The 22852-nt window shown below is 40.4% G+C and overlaps 2 protein-coding genes across 2 annotated transcripts; both read left to right on the top strand.

Moving 5' to 3' along the window:
- Nucleotides 1-1977: 1977 nt before the first annotated feature.
- hif1ab (hypoxia inducible factor 1 subunit alpha b) lies at nucleotides 1978-14979 on the top strand. Its single transcript, XM_072682736.1, has 14 exons — nucleotides 1978-2369; nucleotides 8284-8474; nucleotides 9123-9268; nucleotides 9359-9553; nucleotides 9910-10112; nucleotides 10722-10828; nucleotides 10987-11134; nucleotides 11236-11507; nucleotides 11714-11946; nucleotides 12225-12347; nucleotides 12453-12790; nucleotides 12981-13089; nucleotides 13201-13318; nucleotides 13445-14979. Exons 1-14 carry the CDS (start codon nucleotides 2338-2340, stop codon nucleotides 13597-13599), a joined length of 2370 nt encoding a protein of 789 aa, XP_072538837.1. The 5' UTR covers nucleotides 1978-2337; the 3' UTR covers nucleotides 13600-14979.
- Nucleotides 14980-16936: 1957 nt separating this feature from the next.
- Nucleotides 16937-22627, top strand: snapc1a (small nuclear RNA activating complex, polypeptide 1a). The gene is made up of 11 exons (XM_072682733.1): nucleotides 16937-16995; nucleotides 17080-17224; nucleotides 18009-18168; nucleotides 18269-18409; nucleotides 19537-19641; nucleotides 20619-20762; nucleotides 20946-21017; nucleotides 21152-21214; nucleotides 21480-21621; nucleotides 22320-22379; nucleotides 22523-22627. Exons 1-11 carry the CDS (start codon nucleotides 16986-16988, stop codon nucleotides 22558-22560), a joined length of 1080 nt encoding a protein of 359 aa, XP_072538834.1. The 5' UTR covers nucleotides 16937-16985; the 3' UTR covers nucleotides 22561-22627.
- Nucleotides 22628-22852: the final 225 nt, after the last annotated feature.

The raw sequence follows: 22852 nt of genomic DNA, 5'->3' as shown, positions 1-22852 counted from the left end.
CCGAAACAATGAGATTTTGACAAATGAATTCAATGCTAAAAAATTTGGGCACAGCAACAGAGGACATGCTTGGTGTAAACCAGACACATCATTTGAGCACAACAACCCATATCAAATATGAAGCATGGAGGTAGAAATATCATGTTTTGGGTGGCTTACTTTTCTGCAGTAGGGTCTGGAGACCCTCTCCAACATAGAATCCACTAGAAATTCTTAACCGTACCAGAGGGAGCTTGAGGAAAACGTGAGACCATCTTTCTAAAAACTGAGGCTGAAAGAATTCTGCATGGAGGAGTGGGAAACACTTTCTCCCAGTTGATGTCCGAGACAGGTAGGTAGACCATAATAGGAAACATGTAACTGAGGTTATTTCAGCCAAGGGGGGGAATGCCAGCTATTATGGCATAGGGTGGTCTAGCTTTTTCTTCACATGAAAATAGTAATAATAATATTTTTACATTTTTACAGAGGATTTAAAAAAGACATTTCTTCAGTTTGATTGATTTAGTAATATTACCTCCACCTCGTACTCTTCTCCAAATGAAGATTGAGGTTTTCAGTGGTCACTGAGGTTTTCATATGGTGTAACCTTTTCACATGACTATACCAAAAAGAAGTGGACTGTCTATGTGATAAACCAACATTCTATAAAAAAAAACTATATACTGCGGTTTGCTCAGATAAATAAGCACTTCTTTACCACATGAATGTCACTGAAATAGGTATAGGTGCTTTTGCAAGAACACTTAACGTAATGCACACTTAACGCACACTTTTTATAAACATTACAAAGCTGATATTCCTCTGATTGATCCACCTAAAGTGAGACCTGACTTTTAAGCCTCTATATGGTGTACATGTTGTTAAAATATAAGTTTTTAATGTAAATATATTGATGTATTTTATGACATTTGTTTTATGAACTCAATCTCTTTACTAGTAGGTTAGCATTTCTGTTGCGACAACAGACTCTTTCTTTTCTCTCTGTCTCTCTTTCTCTCTTTTCCACTGAGCGAGGGGCAGTGTGCTAAATACCTAGTTTACCTCAAACATATAATTCAGTCTTTCCAGCTTTAGAGTGTGACATCACCCAAGAGGAAAGCTTTAGAGATGGTCTTATTTTCTGTAAGACTAAATAGACCAGCAAAACCATGCAATGTAAGCTCAGTGTAACAATGGTAATTTCCCAGAAGAATATTTGTCTATTTTATGTACATGGTGTACAGAGCAACTATGGAGCCAAGAGAGAAAACTAAAAAATGGAGACATGTGTTTTTGGATATATGTGTTTGTGTGTGTGTGTGTGTAGTATAACAATAGCTGACAATAGCTAATTACAGATCTATACACTGTAATTCTGACTAGACTATCTACAGCATTTGGCTGACAATCTTAGAGCAATTTACATTTGAGTCATGTAACACAGGACGGGCCTGACTTAGAAACATATGAAATATATATATATATATATATATATATATATATATATATATATATATATATATGCTGATTCAATATAACTCTAATTTAGTTTAGACCGGTTATTAAATGCTTTCAAGTCATGTGCAGTTTCAGCTCTCTATAGTTTTAGACATGCACAGATCGGTTTGGAGTAGTAAGAATAATGGTACTATTCTAAGACTTTAGAATTCACTAGAATAGTGTGAATAAATGTATACTGGTTAAAAAATTACAGTAAAAAATATTTATTGTGATTGAACTTTTTACTAATGTAATTATAGGTAGTCAGTGGTGACCTAAACTAATCAAAAGTCCTTTCAGGGTGTGTGTCGTCCTGAAAACATGACTAGAATATCTCCATAGTCTATCTGTAGATCTGACATTACTGCTAGTAAACTATAGTAGCTCTGACTCCTATCGCTGTGGCTTGCTCGCTGTGTCGTGGGCTGAGCAGAGCTAGGCTTGTTTTTCGATGACGTTTGAGCAGAGCCGGTCTCCGTGCCAGCAGAACATGTGATTGCGCGCTCCCGTAATCATGAACGAGCCCTCATAGAGCGTAGTAGCGGAGCCACACTGAAGGAGCTAGCGTTAACTCTTTGTGCCGGGGAGAGCCCAACCGCAGGAATACAGATGTTCTGACCTTCACTTCCACGGAGGGTCGACCTCTCGAATCCGACTTTTTACACACAGCAGGACAGAGACGCGTTAGCGGGGCGATTTAGCTGCGTTTTGTTGGTTTGGGCCGTCTTATTGGTGAAGACAGGTGGCCACGTCCTTCATTCTCTCGGGTCTGGGAACTAGCTATCTAGCTTAGCTACTGTTTTGTTGCGGCGGTGGTTCGGGAAAACCTTACACATTAGGAGGTTTCACCCAGGAATGGATACTGGAGTCGTCACTGAAAAGAAAAGGTACTGTGGACGGTTTTGTGTGTGTTATTGTGCTGTTTTTCACCGGCAGGCTGCCGACCGCGACGCACTGTTCCTCCTCCTCCTGCTGCTGCTGCTGCTGCTGCTGTTCGCTATAGCTAGCGGAGATGCTCAGAGCTAACGACGGTTAGCAAACAACCTTTCTCCTAGCTGGGTCGCCATTTTGTGCTTGCGGGCCGTCTGAAGCAATTTGCTAACAAGTTTGCAAACGAGAGGAAATCGCACTCGCGCCAGCGGCCGGGCTGTCTGTAGCTGTTAAAAGCTTTCTTGTGGGGAGTTTTTGGATTCGTTTTATTCTGAATAGAAACCGAAAACACGGTCTGTCTCTGAGCGTTAGCTAGCAAGACCGCCAGCTAGCTAGCTGGCTAGTATGAAGTTGCCTTGATTTATGGTCCGCTGATGTGAAGTGCATGTAAGGTCTGTGTGTGTGTGCCCGAATATTTCTATTTTATTTATTTTGTAATGTAAGAGACTAGCTTCAACATAACAACATATATTACATGCGTGATAGCTCGCTAGGTAGCTATCTATATCAGTTAGAGGAAGGGACGTCAGCGTGGCATGGACTGGTGTGGAGGAGGGAGTGTGTGCACTAGTCTACTGTTAGCTGGAGATCCTCCTAACTAAAATCGCAGTGTTTTTATGAAGGTGGGCGACTTAATTTGTGTGATCGGCCATTTAGACCCACTTTACTGTAGCGATAGCTGTATGGGCCTTGATTACGTCCCCTCATTCCGTCCCCTCATTCAGACCCTCTGCTGCTATGATTATGTGGGAGTGTAATTAGCTAGCTTGTGGCTGAATACCAGTCCAGAGTTTTTCAGTATCAGCTTCATAGATCTGTGGCTTATTCATTCTCCTCTTAGGGTAGGACCTGCACAAGTCTGTGAAGGCTGCCAGACTGTAAGCTTTGTCCATGCTGATTATCTGTCAACTCCATTTATTATTATATTATTAAATATTATTTTATTTAGAGTGATTACAAGAAATCCACCAAACCATAAATATATACCTAATAGCTATATTGACTGATGTTTTCATTGCTTTGGAGTTTAACCCGGATCAACCTTTAGCCCACATTTGAGCATTGGCATGCATATCTGATCTTGACTGCTGTTTTGCTCTTTTTCATCATATCTTACTCACCACATGTTGACGTCAAAGGGATTTCCTGCTTGGGTCTGTGGCAAGCCATTTGCAAGAACTGTCAGGAAAGAGGTTGTGTCGAATGCCACACTTCACTATTTTAGGTCTGTCTGAGTCTGTGTGCTTTTGTGTGAGGGGGTCAAGATAGATTTAAAAGGTGCTGTGTGGGGTCACTTTCATGTGGTTCACATATGTCTGGTGAAGACAGGGCTGGTTGATATGGTTTGAAATGTAATATCACTATAGGATTTATGATTTTATTTTGTTTTGTGACCTCTGATGAGTTGGACCGGACAAGCCCGAACCAGGGATGCCCCATTTCAAAAGAATCTGTCAGAAATGGATGAGTAGGGATGATGTTATTAGACATGTCATGCACTGCACTAAATCCAATAAAAAGGACTAGTTCTGATCTCTTTGCAATTAAATGAGCCAACAGTGTCCATGACATGCTGAGAAAATCAGGTCTGTGTGTAATTTATTGTCTAAAAGACAAATCCCCTCATACTACCCATTACTTTCTAACTAATCAAATCATTTTTCTGGTTTTGTAGTGGTAGTATTATTTCAGTGTATACCTTTAAAAAGTCAAGATCATCCGTATTTGTTATTGTTTTGAAATGCTGGTGCAGAATCAAGCCCATGCTAATCTCTTCCATAATGCCCTCCTAGTATCTGGCCCAGGCCCAGGCAAATCTGTCGGCCCTAATTTCTGTTCTGATACTCTTCTCAACTAGTGCCATGGTGTGTTGCGCAACACATGCCATACTAAATGTGGCTGGGCTGTCTCCGTGCAACGACATAAACATCTCACTGACCTCTTTGTATGAGGGCCTGGTTTCAGATTTTTTGAAAATGCATGCCTTTAGTTCAAATACATGTAATGTAACAGTTATATGCTTTTTTCTTTTCCAAAAATAAATAGGAACTTTACATGCCAGACCTGAAACGAGTGCAGTGGACATTTGTCATATGCCACTGTACTGTATATGTTTGCATATTATATGAAAAGAAAAGTTACACCCAATGCGTTGTGCTGCCTTTTACTGAAAGAAATGTAGCACCCTGTCAGATAGGCAGTCTGTGCTTCAGGTGTAAGTCTTTTCAGTTAAAGGCCACAGTTAATGAACATGCAATTATACACTTGCTGTAAAGCATTTTCCCTTTTATTAAGGGCGAACCGAATAGTCACTCTCAAATTCTCCTGTTGAATGCCATGTGTTCCATCAAATCACACTTGTTGCGTCCCGACCACTGGTATACAGTGTATACACCAGACATAATCATGGTATGGTTTTATTTAAATCCGTCTGTAGTGTTGTTTAGATGGCTACTGCTGCTATATTTAACAATCAGTTTAATTGGTCTACTTTGTAGTCCATATGGGCATGTTTGTTCACTCTGTGGGCAACTTTACAGGCATCTTTACATCTTTTTCAATAGGGAGAGACCAAAATAAGGGCAGATTACGGTTTCAAAATCTGAAAGCTCCTGAATAATTTGTAGCGTTCAGCTCAATAATACGCAAAATAGCTCTGGCTACTGCAAAGAATCAAGGGGCAATGCTTGCGGCATAACCAGCAAACTGATTTGGTCGAAGGAAGGAACATTAGACGTAAACGGACACTATAGGTGTCATGAGAACTTCCAGTGATCTTTTTAATCAGTGACTAGTCACCGCATTTATGAAGTCTCTGGCTATAGCCTAAATCTAAGTATCAGCACCGTTTATTGAATTTAAAGGCGTGGTTCACCTTAATTTATGTTTGAGCCCTTCTAAGTGTGTGATGTGCAATACTATGCATCTTGGACATCTGAGACTCAGACATGTTATAGCAATTGCTTTTTCAGGTCATACAAATAAAACTGCCACCCCAAGACACATCTGATGTGTTCGTAGTAATCATCTGAAGTTTTTTGTTGTTGTTGTAGTTGAGCTGGACCCACTAAGTCTCTAACAGTCATTACAGTCTATAAGTATATAAGTCTATACAGTCATTTCTTACATAATAAAAATAGTCTGTTGTTCTTCAGGCTGTTGCACACAGTCTAATGCAAACAAAAAAAGAAATAAATAACAGAAAAAAATAAATTTTTGTTTAGTCAGCAAAAAACACGAAGCAGGCAAAATGTGTGCAGGAGGACTGAAAACTGTGAAATGAGGTTTTAATTATTACTGTTTCGCAAGGAAACACTCCTGCAGTTTAAGCCACATGTGTTTTAAATATGTTTCTGACATAGTTCGCACGAGGGTCTATAATCTGGTGACTTTTTATTTGCAAGTAAGGGATGCATGTTTGCACGCTGTACAGTTTTTGTTCAGATTTAAGGCATCATTATCCAATTAATATGATCTGTGCCACTGCAGAAAGTTTTATCAGTAGAACATTGCATACGGAACGAACAGTACAGTATTACTCGGGAACAACCTCCTGTGTAATGCTCTGATTCTTTAGAAAACTGGTAAAATAGAATTCTTAATACCTGTTTTCAGGTAAAACTGATTACTGAAGACTCTGTTTCGGTATCACCAATATATTCAGGATCCTGCGTTGCTTGTAGCCATACCTTGCACACATCTCTGTCTCTCAGTCGGAAAAAAGGACGAATTAGTGTTCTGAGTTTTTCCATGGCCTTTAACAGCTTAGCTCATGTTAAAAATAATAATAATAATAATAATAATGGAGACCTGAATCACGATGGGAATGCATATACCTTTACGAAAAAGCAATTTCTGGTGAAAAAATAAATACAAACAGAGCATTGAAACTGTGTGTATTGATATAAAAAAACGTTGCTGTTTGTTGCATCAAGAAAATGTCCCTAACACATTTTCAGTGAACTTCCCCCTTTACACGCTTAAGGCTGTAGTGTAGTTAACTGCGCAACAGTTTAGAGGACTTCAAAGGAGTGGAGGCAGTACTGAGAAGACGCTTGTGACTAGTTTTATTCATTTCTCACTTATGTATGCCCCCTGAGGATGGTGCTACCATGACTGAAAAAACTTAATTTAGACTACAAAACCCCCCTCATAAAGAGACCTCCTAGTTTTCCAGACAGTTTTAGTCAAATACATTTCCTTTGTCTGTGACTTGGTTATCCTTACTACTAAGCATGCTTGATCATATGGTCACACACATGATCATATGTGTTTACACTTGGGACATTTATCTATCCTTGTAACCACTGCATTGAAATTAAGTTATTTTGTAATTGATAAGCCTTCTGCTGTAAGACATTGTTTATTCCTGGCAGCCTCTTGGTAACGTTGATGGACTTCCTTCCTTTTTCTTGCATGCCGTTAACACCCTGAAATGCCATTGTGTTTGCGGGTCTGACTGCTCTTTGAATAAGAATAGCAAGACTTGTTGAAGATTTTATTATTCTGTTATGAGTTTCAGTAGGGAAGCTGTTCATGGCACGAGAGACAGGTTTACAGTAGCTTCCTGTTATTGCTTCTAGATTTTTCCTCAAACAGGAAGTCCATCTTTTGCTCATGGACTTATCAGAACAATTTATCACACTTACATTTATGGCGTTTGGCTGACATTGGCTCATGTTACATTGGGAGTCTTGCCCGAGTACTCTTATTGGTGTAGGAATGTGTGCTTGCCTGGTCAATGAATCAAATTCAGTTCAAGATACTCATTTTGTGTGTATGTGTCCGTAGTAACCATGCCTTCTTTGTTCCATTAAAAAAAAAACATTTTAATGTGTTTATTCCAGTACATCGTGTTAAACTACTAACATGCTCAGAAACGCTCAGTTTTTTTTCACTGTATCTTCTCAATGTTATCTTCTTGTGTTGTCTGGGCATGTGTGTTTTTTAATCCTTCCTGTCATTGTGATCTACGGTTACAATAAAAGTAGGTCAGTTGCAACCTCCGTGTTCACGCTTTTATGAGTGACTGTGTTTAAGACAGGTTGTTCAGGTATGACATAGTCTCTTGAAAGCTCTGAGAACAAAAAAAAGTCCTGGAACTGCTCGCAATGAAAACATCAAATGAATGGTGATTACAACTGGGAATAAATACACTGATTTTACATAGTTTCTTCTCACCATGAACTAAAGCTTTTGTAAGGCTAATTCATGGAATTACTTGTTCTTAATTATTTTTGTCTTTTTTTTTTTTTCTAGATTTATTTAGTTCTAAAATTTGTGGTGTGTATGTACACTGTAAATTATTTTTTTCAGTTAGGCTAAATTAAATGTAAAATTCAAGGAAATTTGCGGGCATTGTTATTCTTAAAGATTTAATAAATGCAAAATGTTTCTGTAGTCAGTGAGTAATCGTGTTAAATGATTGTGATCTCTGTACAAACCAAAAGAATGTGACTTGATTGTGACTTTAAGCCAGTAATTGAGCAGCCCTTCTGTTTCTGTATCTTTTTGATAATCCAGGTAGATGTAGTCTTAATTTCTACCTTCTGCATTGGCAGATATGTACCTGCAGAAATATTGTATAATAGCCCACTGTCCTTGTATCGGAGTGTCCCCGGTATGTTGTTTGTTTGCCACTGTTTACACTGAAAGTTGTGGCCATAACTTACCAACCAACCTTTGGCCTTGACTAGTTATCTTCCAGGAATTATAACGCACCCTCTTCGGCAGTCTGACCGCTCCTCCTTATCTAGTCACTTGCTTGAGAGCTTCCTCATGCCTTTGAGATTGGCCAATCAGATTGCACTCATGCCTGTTATGCAAATGAGATTTAACTTTCCTTCTTCCCTTTTTAAAATTTTTTTCTAGGGTGAGCTCGGAGCGCAGGAAGGAGAAGTCCAGGGATGCTGCTCGATGCCGCAGGGGGAAGGAGTCTGAGGTGTTCTACGAACTAGCGCGCCATCTGCCCCTTCCCCACAATGTCAGCTCCCACCTGGACAAGGCCTCCATCATGAGGCTGACGATCAGCTACCTGCGCATGAGAAAACTTCTGAGCTCTGGTCAGCCTAATGAAATGGGAACAAGTATACTCAGTTCTGTTCACAGTGTAAACATGTATCCACTTGTGAAAAACCAAATGCCTTCTGTGGAGGGTGTGTGACAGTTTACCTCTTAAATACCAATGAACTACCAGCAGTTCTAGACTTGATTTGCCCGAAGTTACGCATAAAATCCTGTAATATTACTCTACCACCACAGTCTACATGCTTTGTTTACTTCGGATGTTGTTTTTTTACCTTTTAGCTTGTAAAATGCATGTGAATTCCACTGTCCAGCTGTGGGCGGGAAGTACTTGGTTAAGGCTACCTTAAAGTGCAGTGAAAGGATTGTCAAAGTATTTTTTTTTTTTTTCTTAAATTAAGTGTTATGGGGTATAACACCACATACATTGCATACATGTCTGCTTAAAAATGTCATCCTTACTTAATTGTCAGGAGGGTTTAATGTGTATTTCTATGACTGCATTTAGATTGTTTAATAGCTTTGTGTGGGAATTGGCAGGCATTAGAGCTTTTGCTGAACTGTGGTCTGTCAGCCACAACCCTGTTTCACTAGGATGCACCCACAAGAATTATGACTTGGGAAAGTTCATCCTTTCAGCGGAAATGAATCAGCATAGCAGACTAAACTGTCTTTTGTGTTTTTAGATGATGCAGAGGAAGAATCTGAGCTGGAAAGTCAGCTCAATGGTTTCTACCTGAAAGCCTTGGAAGGCTTCCTTATGGTGCTTTCTGAGGATGGTGACATGGTCTATCTCTCAGAAAATGTCTGCAAGTGCATGGGACTCACACAAGTGAGTACTGTGCCACGTTCCTGCTTGTGAGCATTTGGGTACTTTTTTCAGATGCCATGTGTAAATGTTTCTTTCTCTTCTCTCTTTCAGTTTGATCTGACTGGCCACAGCGTTTTTGACTTTGCACACCCTTGTGATCATGAGGAAATGCGAGAGATGCTGGTGCACAGAACAGGGTCCAAGAAAACCAAGGAGCAAAATACAGAAAGAAGCTTCTTCCTGCGCATGAAGTGCACACTCACTAGCCGAGGGCGAACTGTCAACATAAAGTCTGCTACATGGAAGGTAAGCCTTCACATTCTTCATACATCTGAACACTCTTATTGTTAACCACGGTGACTGAGTTTTGTTTTTAAACTTACCAGGAGTTCATTTGGTGTCTTTGCACACACCAGCAGTAACAATGAAGGGCTGCACTTCAGTCACCTGAGATTTTCAGTTGAAATACCCAGCACAGCTAATTATCTTCGTTTGGCTCACTTAACCTAATGGAACATTTATCTTCCATGACTTGCATGTTTTGTCATGTATCCACACTTAGGCAAAACCTTTGGGGCATGAAATGTAGTCAGGGATGGGTATACCAGCTTCATACACAGTATGTCAAAGGTACATTTTTTTTTTTTATGTTTGTCTTCCAGGTCCTCCACTGCACAGGGCATGTGCATGTTCAGGAACGCGGTGAGGGTTCTGGAGACAATGGTTTCAGAGAGCCTCCTATTACTTATCTGGTGTTGATCTGTGAGCCCATCCCCCACCCCTCAAACATAGAGGTGCCTCTGGACAGCAAAACCTTCCTAAGCCGCCACACTCTGGACATGAAGTTCTCCTATTGCGATGAGAGGTGATTGATTTTATGCGGCATCTCCATGGTAAAAAAACAAAAAAACCTTTATATTTAAATCATGCCACCACAGATTTGTTTTTAATTCTGTACACATACTCTGTGTAATTGGTTCACTACTTCAGTCTTATACTACGCTGCCGTTAAAAGCATTTCCTGCCTCAGCTAATAAAGGGTTGGATAGTTACCTGATGAGTTGGATCAAGTGCATTGCAATGCAGGACTGGCTGCAATTTTTCATTTAAACAAGCAGAAGTACACTTCATTCCACTTGTTTTAATCAGTTGTTCTCAGTTTTAAAACAACTGATTAATTATGTGGTGTCCTCCTGCCTGGTTGAAACATAAACATGCAACCGCACACAAGCTGAACCGAACATGTAGGATTTTACAGGTCCTTATCACCACCTAGTGGTATAAATATGTATATATACGATTCTGTAGTTGGTGACCATTGTTTTGTTGGGAAGGGTGATTTTAATTTTTTTTTTTTTGCCTAAATCTAATTATTAATACATTTAATGATTGATTCCCCTTTTTCATTGTGTTCATTCTCTTGGCCTATACATATGTTTTCTTAAGCTAATTCATTTAATCTTTTGTCTCTCAGAATCACAGAGCTGATGGGCCATGAGCCAGATGACCTGCTGAATAGGTCTGTGTACGAGTACTACCATGCTTTGGACTCTGATCACCTAACCAAGACACATCATAATCGTAAGGATCCATAGGCTAATCATTTGCAATCTGATAATACCATCCAATCTGTTATCTAAAAATTGTTACCAGACCGAAAATAAATACAATTGATTTATTTCAAGATGATCATCTTGGCAAGATGAATGAGTAATTTTGTTCTTTATTTGTTCACTTAGTGTTTGCAAAGGGACAGGCTACGACAGGCCAGTATCGAATGCTGGCTAAGAAGGGGGGCTATGTGTGGGTCGAGACCCAGGCGACAGTCATTTACAATCCCAAAAACTCCCAGCCACAGTGTATTGTGTGCGTCAACTACGTTCTCAGGTATGCCTTTCATTTCTTTCATCTGCGTTATAACCAGTCTGCGTATTGTAATGAATGCTGTGTGGTATTTTGGGCCTCACTGATGATGATATGTCCCACAGTGGCATTGTGGAGGGAGATGTGGTCCTCTCCCTACAACAGACGGTGACTGAGAAGCAGACGGCCGTGGAGGAGGAAGAGGAGGTGGAGTCACAAAAGGAAACGGAAGAGGATTCTGAGGTGTCCTTCAAGCAAGAGAAGCTGACGTGTTCTGTGGAGAGCCCAGAGAGCCCAGAGAGCCTGTACGAGAAACTGAAGGAGGAGCCTGAGGCGCTTACAGTGCTAGCTCCTGCTGCAGGAGACACCATCATCTCACTGGACTTTAACAGCTCTGGTTAGTACTCCTCATCTATACTTTTTGCATTTGGCAACACCTTTTTTTTTTTCTCAGTTAAATGGCAAAAAGCAGTCTTTATCTAAAACAACTCAGTATATGGGAATGTTGGGGAATAGAAATTGCGCTAATGTGACATTATGAAGTTTGATGCTTATGGAAATTTTTTTTTTTAAACCAACTTACTATCTTTCCTGTATCTTAAGACTCTGAGATGCAGCTACTGAAGGAGGTGCCTCTCTACAACGATGTCATGCTGCCCTCCACCAGTGAGAAACTGCCACTGCCCTTGTCGCCGCTGGCTCCAAGTGAGCCCCCTCCAGCTCTTACCAAACTTGAGACTGGAGGAGAGGACTTTTCTTTTCCTTCTGCTTCACACCACAGGGCAGATGCTGCCAATACTCCTTCTACCCCCTCCACTGGATCCAGCAGCTCAGCGGTAAGTAGATGATTGTTTAGCATGATTAATGAATAAATAAAACTGATATAATTAGAGATGGAAAAATCGATGCATTACCAAGTTTGCCTGAAAAGGTTAATGTAGCATCCTGCACCTCCCTCGATTGTTATGTGTACCAACTTATCATACTAAAAGACGATTTGTGATATCGACCAGAAACATCAATTGGTCCCTCTCTAATTATAATTGATGTGATGGTGATGAATTTTAAGCTCCTCAGATGCTGAAGTAATTGCGCTCTTTCCTTTTCTCCCCAGCCCAACAGCCCAATAGATTACTGCTTCCAAGTTGATTCAGATATTGGCTCAGAGTTCAAACTGGATTTGGTTGAGAAATTGTTTGCTATTGACACTGAGGCCAAGACCCCGTTCAGCACTCAGGTAAAATGAAGTGAAGTTTACCTAGTACCAAATAATCATACTTTGTGTAACTCGGCTACATATTCTAACATTTGGTTGTTGTGTTTTTTTTGTTTTTTATAAAAGGATATGGGTGATCTTGATCTGGAGATGCTTGCTCCATATATTCCAATGGACGATGACTTCCAGCTGCACATCCCCTCTCCTCTGGACCCTCTCCCCTCTGTCCCACACACTGTCTCAGACATGAACTCCCTTTTCCAGCCCTTACCCACTCCACCATCTACAGCGTCTAGCTCCAGCAGTTCAGAAACTCAGGAGCCTTCTTCGCATGTTCCCTCACCCCTCCACCTTCTGCAGGAGGTACGCAGCGCCCCCATCTCACCCTTCAGTGGTAATCGCAGTCGTGAATCCTCCCCAGCCTGTGCACCCACCCCACAGGGAGGCAGGACCCTTACAACAGGGTAACATTTCTTGATTTTACTTGTCTCTTGCATGCTCTCTCACTTAAACAAGTGAAGTAAAAATTCATCCAAAATAAACTCAGGCTTTAGAAAGTAAACTTATTTTGTCTGTATATAGGATAATTGACTATTGCTGCTGAGGCTGTGATTTAAGGTATTCTTTTCACTGACATAAACTTCTGCCTTTCAGGATGTCAGTGGTGGATCGAGAGCTCTCACCAAAGGTTCTAGCCATCCAGAATGCCCAGCGCAAGAGGAAACTAGAAGAGGTTACGTCATTGTCCCAAGCTGTTGGGCTGGTGAGTCTTTAGCTCTGTACTCTGTAATTAATTACTGATGGACTGTATCCTTGAATATCTTAACATTTTAATATAATATTTATGAATGCTCTCATGCTCCTCTACCTCTAGGGTGCTTTGCTCCAGTCTGTGGATGATGCTATAGAGCCAGGAAAAAGACCCAAAGTACTAGAGGTTAAAGGCTCCAGTTTGCTTGGTGGGAACAAGACCATTCTTATACTGCCATCTGGTAAGTGAGGTGCTTGACTATTGAATAAACACACATGCTTATTGCAGCTATTTAATTTCATTAAACATTTTATAAGCTGAAATTTTAATATTTGGCTATTTTTGTTTGTTTTTTTTTCCTCCAAAGATGTGGCCAGTCGGTTGTTGTGCAGCTCATTCGAAAGCCGTGGAGGGTTACCTCAGCTGACGCGCTACGACTGCGAGGTCAACGCTCCTATTCAGGACCCCCATCCCTTGCTACAGGGAGAAGAGCTACTGCGTGCTCTGGACCAAGTTAACTGAGCTATGCTCTCCTTTACAATACTGGACACTGCAACCCCTATACCTTACCCTATGGTCACCTTCTAAAAGTAGAAGAATAAGCCCTCCCCTCCCAATCTACCTTTCATTCCCTGGCATCTGACAGATTCGTAATATGTATTTTTCACAGCTTGTTGTATTGCTGTCTGCCAAGTGACCCTACATGTTTCATAGTTTTGGTGGACTTCCCTCCCTCTAGTGGCCTGGTGGACAAACCTTGATTTGAATATTAAAGTATTAGAGGTAGTTTCTCTCCTGCCAGTGGAGACAAAGGAGCGTAATCCGAAACGGCGGTGGAGACCAGTAGAGACTAAAGAGCCTTAATGCTAAACGCACAGTCCCCTCAACATAAATATATGCTTGTCCCACTTCCTCTGGATCCCGTTTATTGCTGCAGACCCCTTCCCATCTTTGTGCCCTGCCTTTTGCCCATGCCGCCCCCCCCCCCCCCCTTCCTCCTAAGCAGTGTGTATTGTAGCTAAAGTCGCACAATGATCTATTTTCTTAAGACAGAATACCAGCAGTTCATGCAATATACAAAACCATTTTTACAAATATGTACTTTTAACTAAAAGAATAACCATGTTGTTATTTTTCTGTCTGTTGCTTTTCTCATTTATTATATTCGTTTCAAAACAGTTACATTTAAGAGTTCTGTGTGTTTATCCATAGGCTACTTGGTGAACGCTTATTCATATTGCTGTGGACATATTTACATCATAGATCACCAACCAGTTCATTGTAGAATGGCACAGCTGAATTGTAAAAGGCACCATTGAAAGTAATTCTTGTGAATGTGCAAAAGGGAATTCTCAAATGAGATTTTTTGGCGTTTCTGGTGAAATGCAAGTGTCCAGGTGTTGGTTTTTATCTTGAAGAGGCTGAAACAGATGTAGAGTTTATTGACGCGATAGATTTTTATATTTTTAGTAGTCATTTCTTCGGTCTGTGTATCTTCATTGTAGATGCTCAGTAGTCATTTATGCTTGTCCATTGTCCTACGACAGCATAGATTTGAATATTCTGCTTAAAAAGCACGTCGTAGAGTGATCATGCAAAGCTGGCGTATCAGTTATTCATGTTTTAAGTGTACAATGGCATCTATATATAAATATATATATATATAATGCAATGCTTAGAATAGGCATAAACAAAAAGGCAATATTTGTTTTCCTCATGCTTTCTCAACAGTGTCCTGCAAATATTTTATGACCTTTTATCTTATTTTGCAATGGATTTATTTCCTTTCTGGTTGTCATATTGTAATCTATTCATTTATTTCTGCAGTCTGTACGCCTGTATTCCCTTAACACTAAATGTATTGTTTATTGCATAATCATTAAAGAACAATTGTGGACCAGGCTCCTTTTGTGGGATGTGTTTTCTTTGTTAATTGAATTTATTAAAATGTGTAATTGCAAACCTGGTCATTTTTATAATCTATTACCAATCTACTGCCTTCACAACGCCAACTGACAATCCGAGAGAGGATTTCTTTGTACTGACTAAGACTGACAAAGGCAGGAATTCAGTAGGTCTGTATACTTGCTTCCGATTACACTCAAACAGGTGCTGGCAACTCAAGGTTCCAGAGGTGGTTCTATTAGGTTTAGATCTGGTGACTGGGGAGACCATTGAAGAACTCATTGTCATGTTCATAAAAGCAGTTTGAGTGGACTTGCTCTGTGACCCAGTTCATTGTGCTGAAAGCTGTTAGAGGATGGGTTAATTGAGGTCGAGAAGGCAGGCACAGTACAATATTTAACAAGCAATGATTGCCGCCTGCCGCCCCCCTCCATCTTTCATTCCCTGGTATCTGACAGATTCATAATATGTATTTTTCACAGCTTGTTGTATTGCTGTCTGCCATCAGACCAGGCTGTGTATTTCCAGTATCCATTTGTGCAGCATCAGCTATCTGTTCTTGGTTGACAGAAGTGGAACCAAGCATGTTTCACCTCACCAACCGTGTAGTTACTTTCCTTCAGCTCCAACCAGTCTGGCCATTCTGATGGTTTACATGAACATTATCAGGCAAGGGTCATGGCAAAGCAGTTCTGACTGAGCTTTATTATATGATGACATTTCTATATAGATAGTAGTTTCTCCCTAGATAAGGCATCATCTGCAGAATATCAAGGTTTACTGAATGATTTGAGGAGTATGAAAATAACGTAGGCCTAAATTTAGCAAAATTTTCATTGGGGCTCAGTAAAGTATCTATCATAAATTGTGGCCTTCTTAGTTCTCATATCTCAACTGGCAATATTGAAGAGTTCAGACCAATGTGTTAGACAACACTCCCCAACACGATCACCAACAAACCAAACCAAATTTTTTTGTTTTTCACAAAGTTCACTAGCGGTTATTTTAGATCCTTTAGTCAGATGTATATGTGGTACTTTCAAGGTTTTCAACTTGACAAATACATCCAGTTTAGGCTGATGACCCTTCTTTAAGACTTGTGCAACTTGGCAACCCATTCTTGCCTAATCAGTGCCTGCATTGATCACAGTGTGTTTGTCCACCCTCTTTTCGAAGACTGACCGCAGGCTCTCTGTGGGATTGAGAGCTGGGGAGTTTCCTGGCCATGGACCCAAAAGTTCAATGTTGGTGTTGGCTGAGCTACTTGGGAATGGTGCTCTGTTGCTTCACTGTTAGCATGGTACAGGGCTCATAGTAGCGCTCGCCTTTTCTCCTCGGGACAATCATTTTTATCCAGATGTCCCAAACAGTCTGAAGGGGGCTCAATCAGAGAAAACAACGTAACCCCTTCTCCTTCTGCAGGATGTCCAACCCTTGTACGTCCTGCAAGACGTCAGTCTGTCCTTGATGTTTTTCTTGGAGAGGTTGCACTCACACCTGCTTTCTGCCATTCCTGGGCAACCTCTGCACTGGTGGTGACCCAGTCCCATGGCTGCGTCCTCTTTCGGAGAGGGTCCAGGCGCCTGCTTGACTTTTCTTGGACACCCTGAAGGCTTAAAGTTCTTGATTGATTTGGGCACAAGCAGCAATGTCCTAGCCTGTGAAGCCATTTTTAAAAAAAAACAACTTTGTAATACCAAGACATGTGTCAGTCTAAATACTTTTGGCCACAACTGGACAGCAGGAATTCTGGGGCCAACATGTAAAATAATAAACTTGTGCACACCTGTCTGCACTCATCATTATTCAGCAGGTGTGAAGGTTTATCACGAAGTTGTAAATTCTTTCATTTTTAAAAGCTGAAAGCTGATTGGTTGAGCTTTAGCCCCTGGCCAATCGATTATTCGAGGCGTCGTCTTTGTCACGATTGGGCCGAATTCAGTCGGGTTAAACCAGCTGCTCCAGGCCATGCTTAGGGTTTCTGCACCAGTTCCCGATGAACTATGACCACAGGTAAACTCATTACACCTGCCCCCCCACTTCCTCACTTCCGCCACGACCACCACACTTTTCACGCTGTGGTTCCTTTTTTTTAAGCTGCTGCAAAATCCTGCGACTATTTCTGGGTTCCGTTTAAAACGGACTGCGAGGAGCTGCTGGGCCGGTTCCAGCAAACGGATTCGGTGCGATATGAGGAGTTTGCGGCCATATGGAGAGACATGGACTTCTCCAGTGTGTTTCAGTAAGCCCTCCCTGCGCTCACTGTAGCCCAGTGTGTCGTCACTGCTCTGTTGATGTAGTCGTGTTGTTGGTGTTGGGTGGTCCTGAATTTAAGTGTTACATTTAGCCAGTATATGTTAGGATCTGTTTTAGAAGTCTTTCAGAAGGATCAGGTGACATAGATCAATTATTTATTCTAATTAAAAAAATAATAATAATCTTGTGGCCTCAAGATATTATTTTCTGCATTTGTCCACCCTCTTTTTGAAGATTGACCACATGTCCGCAAAGAACTTTCCTGGCCACAGACCCAAAAGTTCACAATGTTTTGATTACCGAGCCACTTGGTGATCATGTTGGCCTTGTGACATGGTGCTCCATCATGCTGGGTTCAAAAGCAGTATTCAGCATTAAATAGCTCTGGGAAAAGTTGCTCTTGGAGGGTGTTTTGAGGCCAGTCCTTATTCATGGCTGTATGCTTAGGCACAATTTTGAGCGAACCCATTCCCTTGAATGAGAAGCAACCCCACACATCATTGGTCTCAGGATGCTTTACTGTTGGGATGGCACTGGACTCACCTTTTCTTCTTGTGACCTCAAGTTATTATTCTGCGGCCACTAGAAACTTGATTTGTGGCTTCAATATGTTATCTGGTGGCCATGCCTTATTAATATTAATTTAGACTTAAATGTTAAAATAGGCCCATTTTCACCCGAAAGTGTTTTTTTAATTGCAGCTTACATATATTTATATTTATTATTATTATTATTATTATTATTATTATTATTATGCCTTTTTCCTTTAGTGGAATGACCACGCGCCAGGAGAAAAGAACCTTCACTCGTCTGGTCTTTGCCACAGTGTACAATTACTTCTTGCCCCCGTACAGCTTTCAGATCAGGGCGGGGGCACTGTACATGTTCTACGGCCTTTACCACGCCCAGCTTCCCTTGCCTAAGGAAAAGGTGCTTCTGCTTGTATTGTCATTGAACTCCCCAAGTCCCCTTGAATTTATTGCGTGCATGTTGTTGTGTATCTTCACGTATACCTTCATGACTCTTTCAGATTTGGATAGCTCTGAAGGATTGGGTGCATATCCAGAAGTTCTTTTCTGATGCCTTTAGCTGTCAGCACTTGGATGTTGTATATGTCTACAGGAAGCTTGAGTCTGAGAAGGTGTTTTATTACACTGCCATGTCCAAGCAGGTTCTCAAACTTTTCCTCAAATTCTTAAAATTATTATTTTTTTTGTAAGAATATACTGGCAGTCAAAAATAATTGCTCAATCATTCTGCAGTTATTACTAATAGATAAAAATAACAATAATACTACTGTTAATAATGCAGCGTGTTCTGATTAGAGCCTTAGACAAGACAAGACAACTATTTGTGATGAACATGGATGGAATTTGGCTTTTATTCCGCTTCTATCCCATCTGTGCAGTGAACACACACAAACACACAGTGGACAGTGAGCATACGTGCCCTGAGCGGTGGGCAGATATTGCTGAGAAGGTGAAGCCTCCTCTGAATTTCCTCCTCCTCAAACCACTCAATTACTTGATGAGTGATACGAGATCCTGCATTGTGTTGTTGGAATATCAAATCAAATCTAATCAAAGTTTGTCACATTAATTAGTATGCACAGTGAAATGCTTTGATGATGATGCATGAACTGGTCATGATAAGGTAATAAAATGTAAAAAATATAAAGATCACAGCAAAAATTCTCAACTAAAATTAAGATTAAAAATATGTACAGATAAGTATATAGATGAGAATAGCTGTATATAGGTGTATATACACACTAAAATCTAGAAATCTAAAAGAGCTGTACTTCTGGTGTGCAGTGTAGAGAGCAAAGGCTAAGTGTAAAGTGTGAAATGTGCTCATAAGTTGAGCAGATAATATAATAATTGTAAGTGTGGAATGTCCAGTGAAATGTCCTGTGTGCAGCACCTGTATATAAAGTGTCCTAGATACTGTCCTGGTAATATCTACGCTTTACCTCTTTAAATGAACCATGCTCACGTGTTTCCCTAAAGCGCATTAGTGTTCATATCACAATAACTGGCAGAGAGAGTGTTCAGTGTGATGCTCACTCCACCATTACAGAATCATATTTGTGCTAAAATGCTTTTAGGAAATGAAAATGTTAGGAAATTCCCTCAAACAGCAGGTGCTTGGCATTAGTAATGCATTAGTAATTAGTTTTTGACTGCTGGTGCAGAAGACCTGTGTTTATTTTTGCTGTGTAGGATGGATGGTATAGAAAAATAATACCCACAAAGGCTCAGTTGATCAACACTGACCATACATTTATCTTATTTCCAGCTGACATTCGATGCAAAGCGCCGTTTTGTGAACAAAGATGTCAATGAAGAGTTCCAAGATCGATCAGCCAGGGTGGCGGAGCTGGTCAATACAGACACACTTGAAGTGAGTGTTATTTTACTCTAACTTTAATACTGAAGATTGATTGAAGTGATTACTTCCTTTATATTATTTTATTGTTCTTTTAGGTGCTATATAAAACAACAACTAGAAGACTTGAAAATGCTACACCCTGCTACAAATGTCAATTTGCAAATATAAAACCCTGTGAAACCATGCTTATTCACTGTGATCCATGTCCAGGATTTATTCAGACTTTTCATGTGGTTTGGCATGTAAAAATTATGATTAGCAAAGAACTCAATAGCAGAAAGGATGTTCTTTTTTTTTTTGATGGCTGGGAATGTGTAATCATAATGTTGCCTCTGTATAATGAGCTTTAACAGCTTTTCACATTCCCTATTAAAGCATCAGTATGTAGATTTTTACGCTGTTATTTTAACTGTAAAAATACATGTTGATGTTACTTTGACTTGTAAAAGGAAGAGTAGCATCCATATCTTTCCGATTCCAGGCTCTGCATGCTGCTAACTGCACTATGTAACTTTGGAGAAGTGAGCAGGACAGAGCCTGTGAAAACTGTGTAACATTGCACAGTGTAAAATCACAACATAATCCTGTGATCCCAGTCTACCATGTCAGTCCACATTTGTCTTTCACTTTCAGTGACTGTTCCGTATCTCTTAACGTGTCCAAAAATGCATGTCCTCTAGCGCACTTCCCAACTGTAGAGGGAGCCAAGGAGAATGAAATACCAATTCTTCATAATGTTGCTTTAATTCTAACAAGTATAGTATATCAACATGTTCATAGGCAAGTTTGTTTACTCAGCAGCCATCTTTGCAACACTGCAGGACAGCTGGGCTCCAATATTGTTGACCCGTGTCAACAAGACGCCATGTTGAGCGTTGCACAAACCTCCATTCATATTTCAACCAGTGACCGTCTCCTCAATTAAATATTTAACCGCTCTGACTATATTTACATTCAGAAGTAACCGTTGAAAATGTTTCCTCCTGCAGGAAATTGCTAACGTTCAGAATCATTATGAGCGGATTAAGCAGGGTTTGTCTGTGGCCTCCTCAATAAGTGTGACTCCAGTCAACCTGACTGCAAAGCTTCAGGAATGCACCCTTGAGTTTCAGCAGTGGCAGGAAAAAAATACAGTAAGTGTGGGCCACCCAGTGGCCACTTCAGACTCTGTCTGGTGTTAAGAATATATAGCATGTCTTTCTTAGCCTTATGTGGTTTGTATCATTTGAGGTTGTTTGTTTCTGAGGTTCATTTGAGTTAGTTGGAATGAGGTGGTTCTGTGAACTGTGTGTGATTCTTCTGGAAATGTATTTCAGAATGCGAAGACCAAGAGGAATAAAGACTCCGGCACTGAAGCAAAGGAAAGCACTCAGCAGACTGAACTTGAGGTTAGTCCAGCTGATGTATTGTACATTTCAGAAGAACCCTCACAATACAAATTGTAGGCTACCTAATCCTGCCCCCAATGAAAGGGGCTTTAGAGGCCTTGAGTGCACTGATTATTTCTCCCTGTACTCCCCAGTCCTCCATGAGAATAGAACTACTTGCTTCCATAAAGTCAAAGTCTTACAGCCAGCTATCAAAGGTTTGTGTTTTCAACTACTTTCGTTTGCTCCTTTATAAATTCCTTAATTTGTCATAAAGGAACAGTGTGTATTACCTCTGCACTAGACTGAAGTTGTACTAGGTACAGCTACTTTACAGCATGGACAAATGTGCGTACTATCATTGTTACTCCAAAGCCTGTGTGGTGTCCAAGGTTGTATTGAGAGTTATGTTGTTGGGTTTTTATGTGGCCCTTTCTATATATTATATTTCTCCTCATTATTTTGGGGGTGATTTCATCACAGGCATCCAAATCCCGCCGACACAGACAGGTGGAGATGGACACCTCAGGCTCAGGAACGGACCATGCACAGGAGTGTCTGGGAACCCGTAAAAACAGACCACCTTCCCTCAGGGCCAGGACTTGGAAAAACCTAGGCAAAAAAGGTTAAGACTCCATAATACCTCTTATTTAAAGATTACAGGAAGATTGCCAGTCTAATAGGATCACACGCATCTACACGGATAAGAATTTTAGCCAGAGTGATGCTCATTGTTAAAATGACAAAATTCAAATTCCAGCATTTCAATTGAAACCCTCTTTTACAAAAAAAAAAGACAACACAAGGAACTATTTTAATGCATAAGTGGAGTTTTGGGAGGAGGAACATGCCTGAAGCCCCTCTTCTTTAATCTAGCTTTCGAATAATTCCATCTCTACCTTGTTTAAGTGTCGTTGACGAAGTCTTCGCAACCCTCCACCACCCTGTCTGCTCCCTTGTAACCCTGTCATTTTTGGCTCCACTTGTCAAGGGGGGACTGGCCTCTACCACAAAGCAGAAGCTACTCAAACTTCAGCCCAAAGTCCTTGTCCTGTCTTATGGTCTTCTCCCAAATCATCATAAGCTGAAGGCATGGTCCGAGCTAGCAAAATGTTTTGCATTTTTAAAAATGGTCCTATATTGCACCATGGAGTGCACCAATATTACCTACTAATACCAGGCAAAGAACCTTTTTGCAGTACTCTGTAGAACTCTCAGTACTATCACAGATCAGTCTAGCTGTATGTGTGTGTTTGTGTTTGTTTATTTATGTATTTGTTTGTGGGCTAATATGTAAATGTCATACTTTTTGGGTTCCTAAAGAGTCCGATGAGCGAACACAACACTGGCTGCTGAGCACAAAGGAAGAAGACAAAAACGCACGTAAGGAAGACTTTTTTTATATGCTAGAGAGTACAAAGAGACCCTTAACTAATTGGGTTTTGAATAATTGAATAAACCATGCAGCACGTCTTTAAATGAATCAATCCAGTGCATATTCTCTCTACACTTTCTCTCCCTTTCAGTGAAGCGCCCGCAGCAGAGAAACAGATTCAAGTGGTGAGAAAGAGATTCGGCATTGCTGTGGAAGTGGATTTGTGTATCCTCGGTCAGTAGGTCTTGACATTTGCATACTGGATTTATTTATATATATATATACATATATATATATATATATTTCTTTTGATACTGTGAGAATGTATGGACCTTTTGCATTTCCCCACAACTCCTATTTGACCATGCAGACAGTTCATCAGAATAAATATGGCATTTCTTGTGTTGTTGAGGTCATATAGAGGAATGTTTGGAGTTGTGTGGATTACTTGTTTGTGGTTTCAAAGTATTATGTATTTTTT

The sequence above is a fragment of the Salminus brasiliensis genome, chromosome 1 (assembly GCF_030463535.1).
Source record: "Salminus brasiliensis chromosome 1, fSalBra1.hap2, whole genome shotgun sequence".
In the NCBI taxonomy this organism is placed as follows: domain Eukaryota; kingdom Metazoa; phylum Chordata; class Actinopteri; order Characiformes; family Bryconidae; genus Salminus; species Salminus brasiliensis.
Note: the sequence above shows the minus strand (reverse complement) of the source record. Positions and strands in the feature narration are given on the sequence as shown.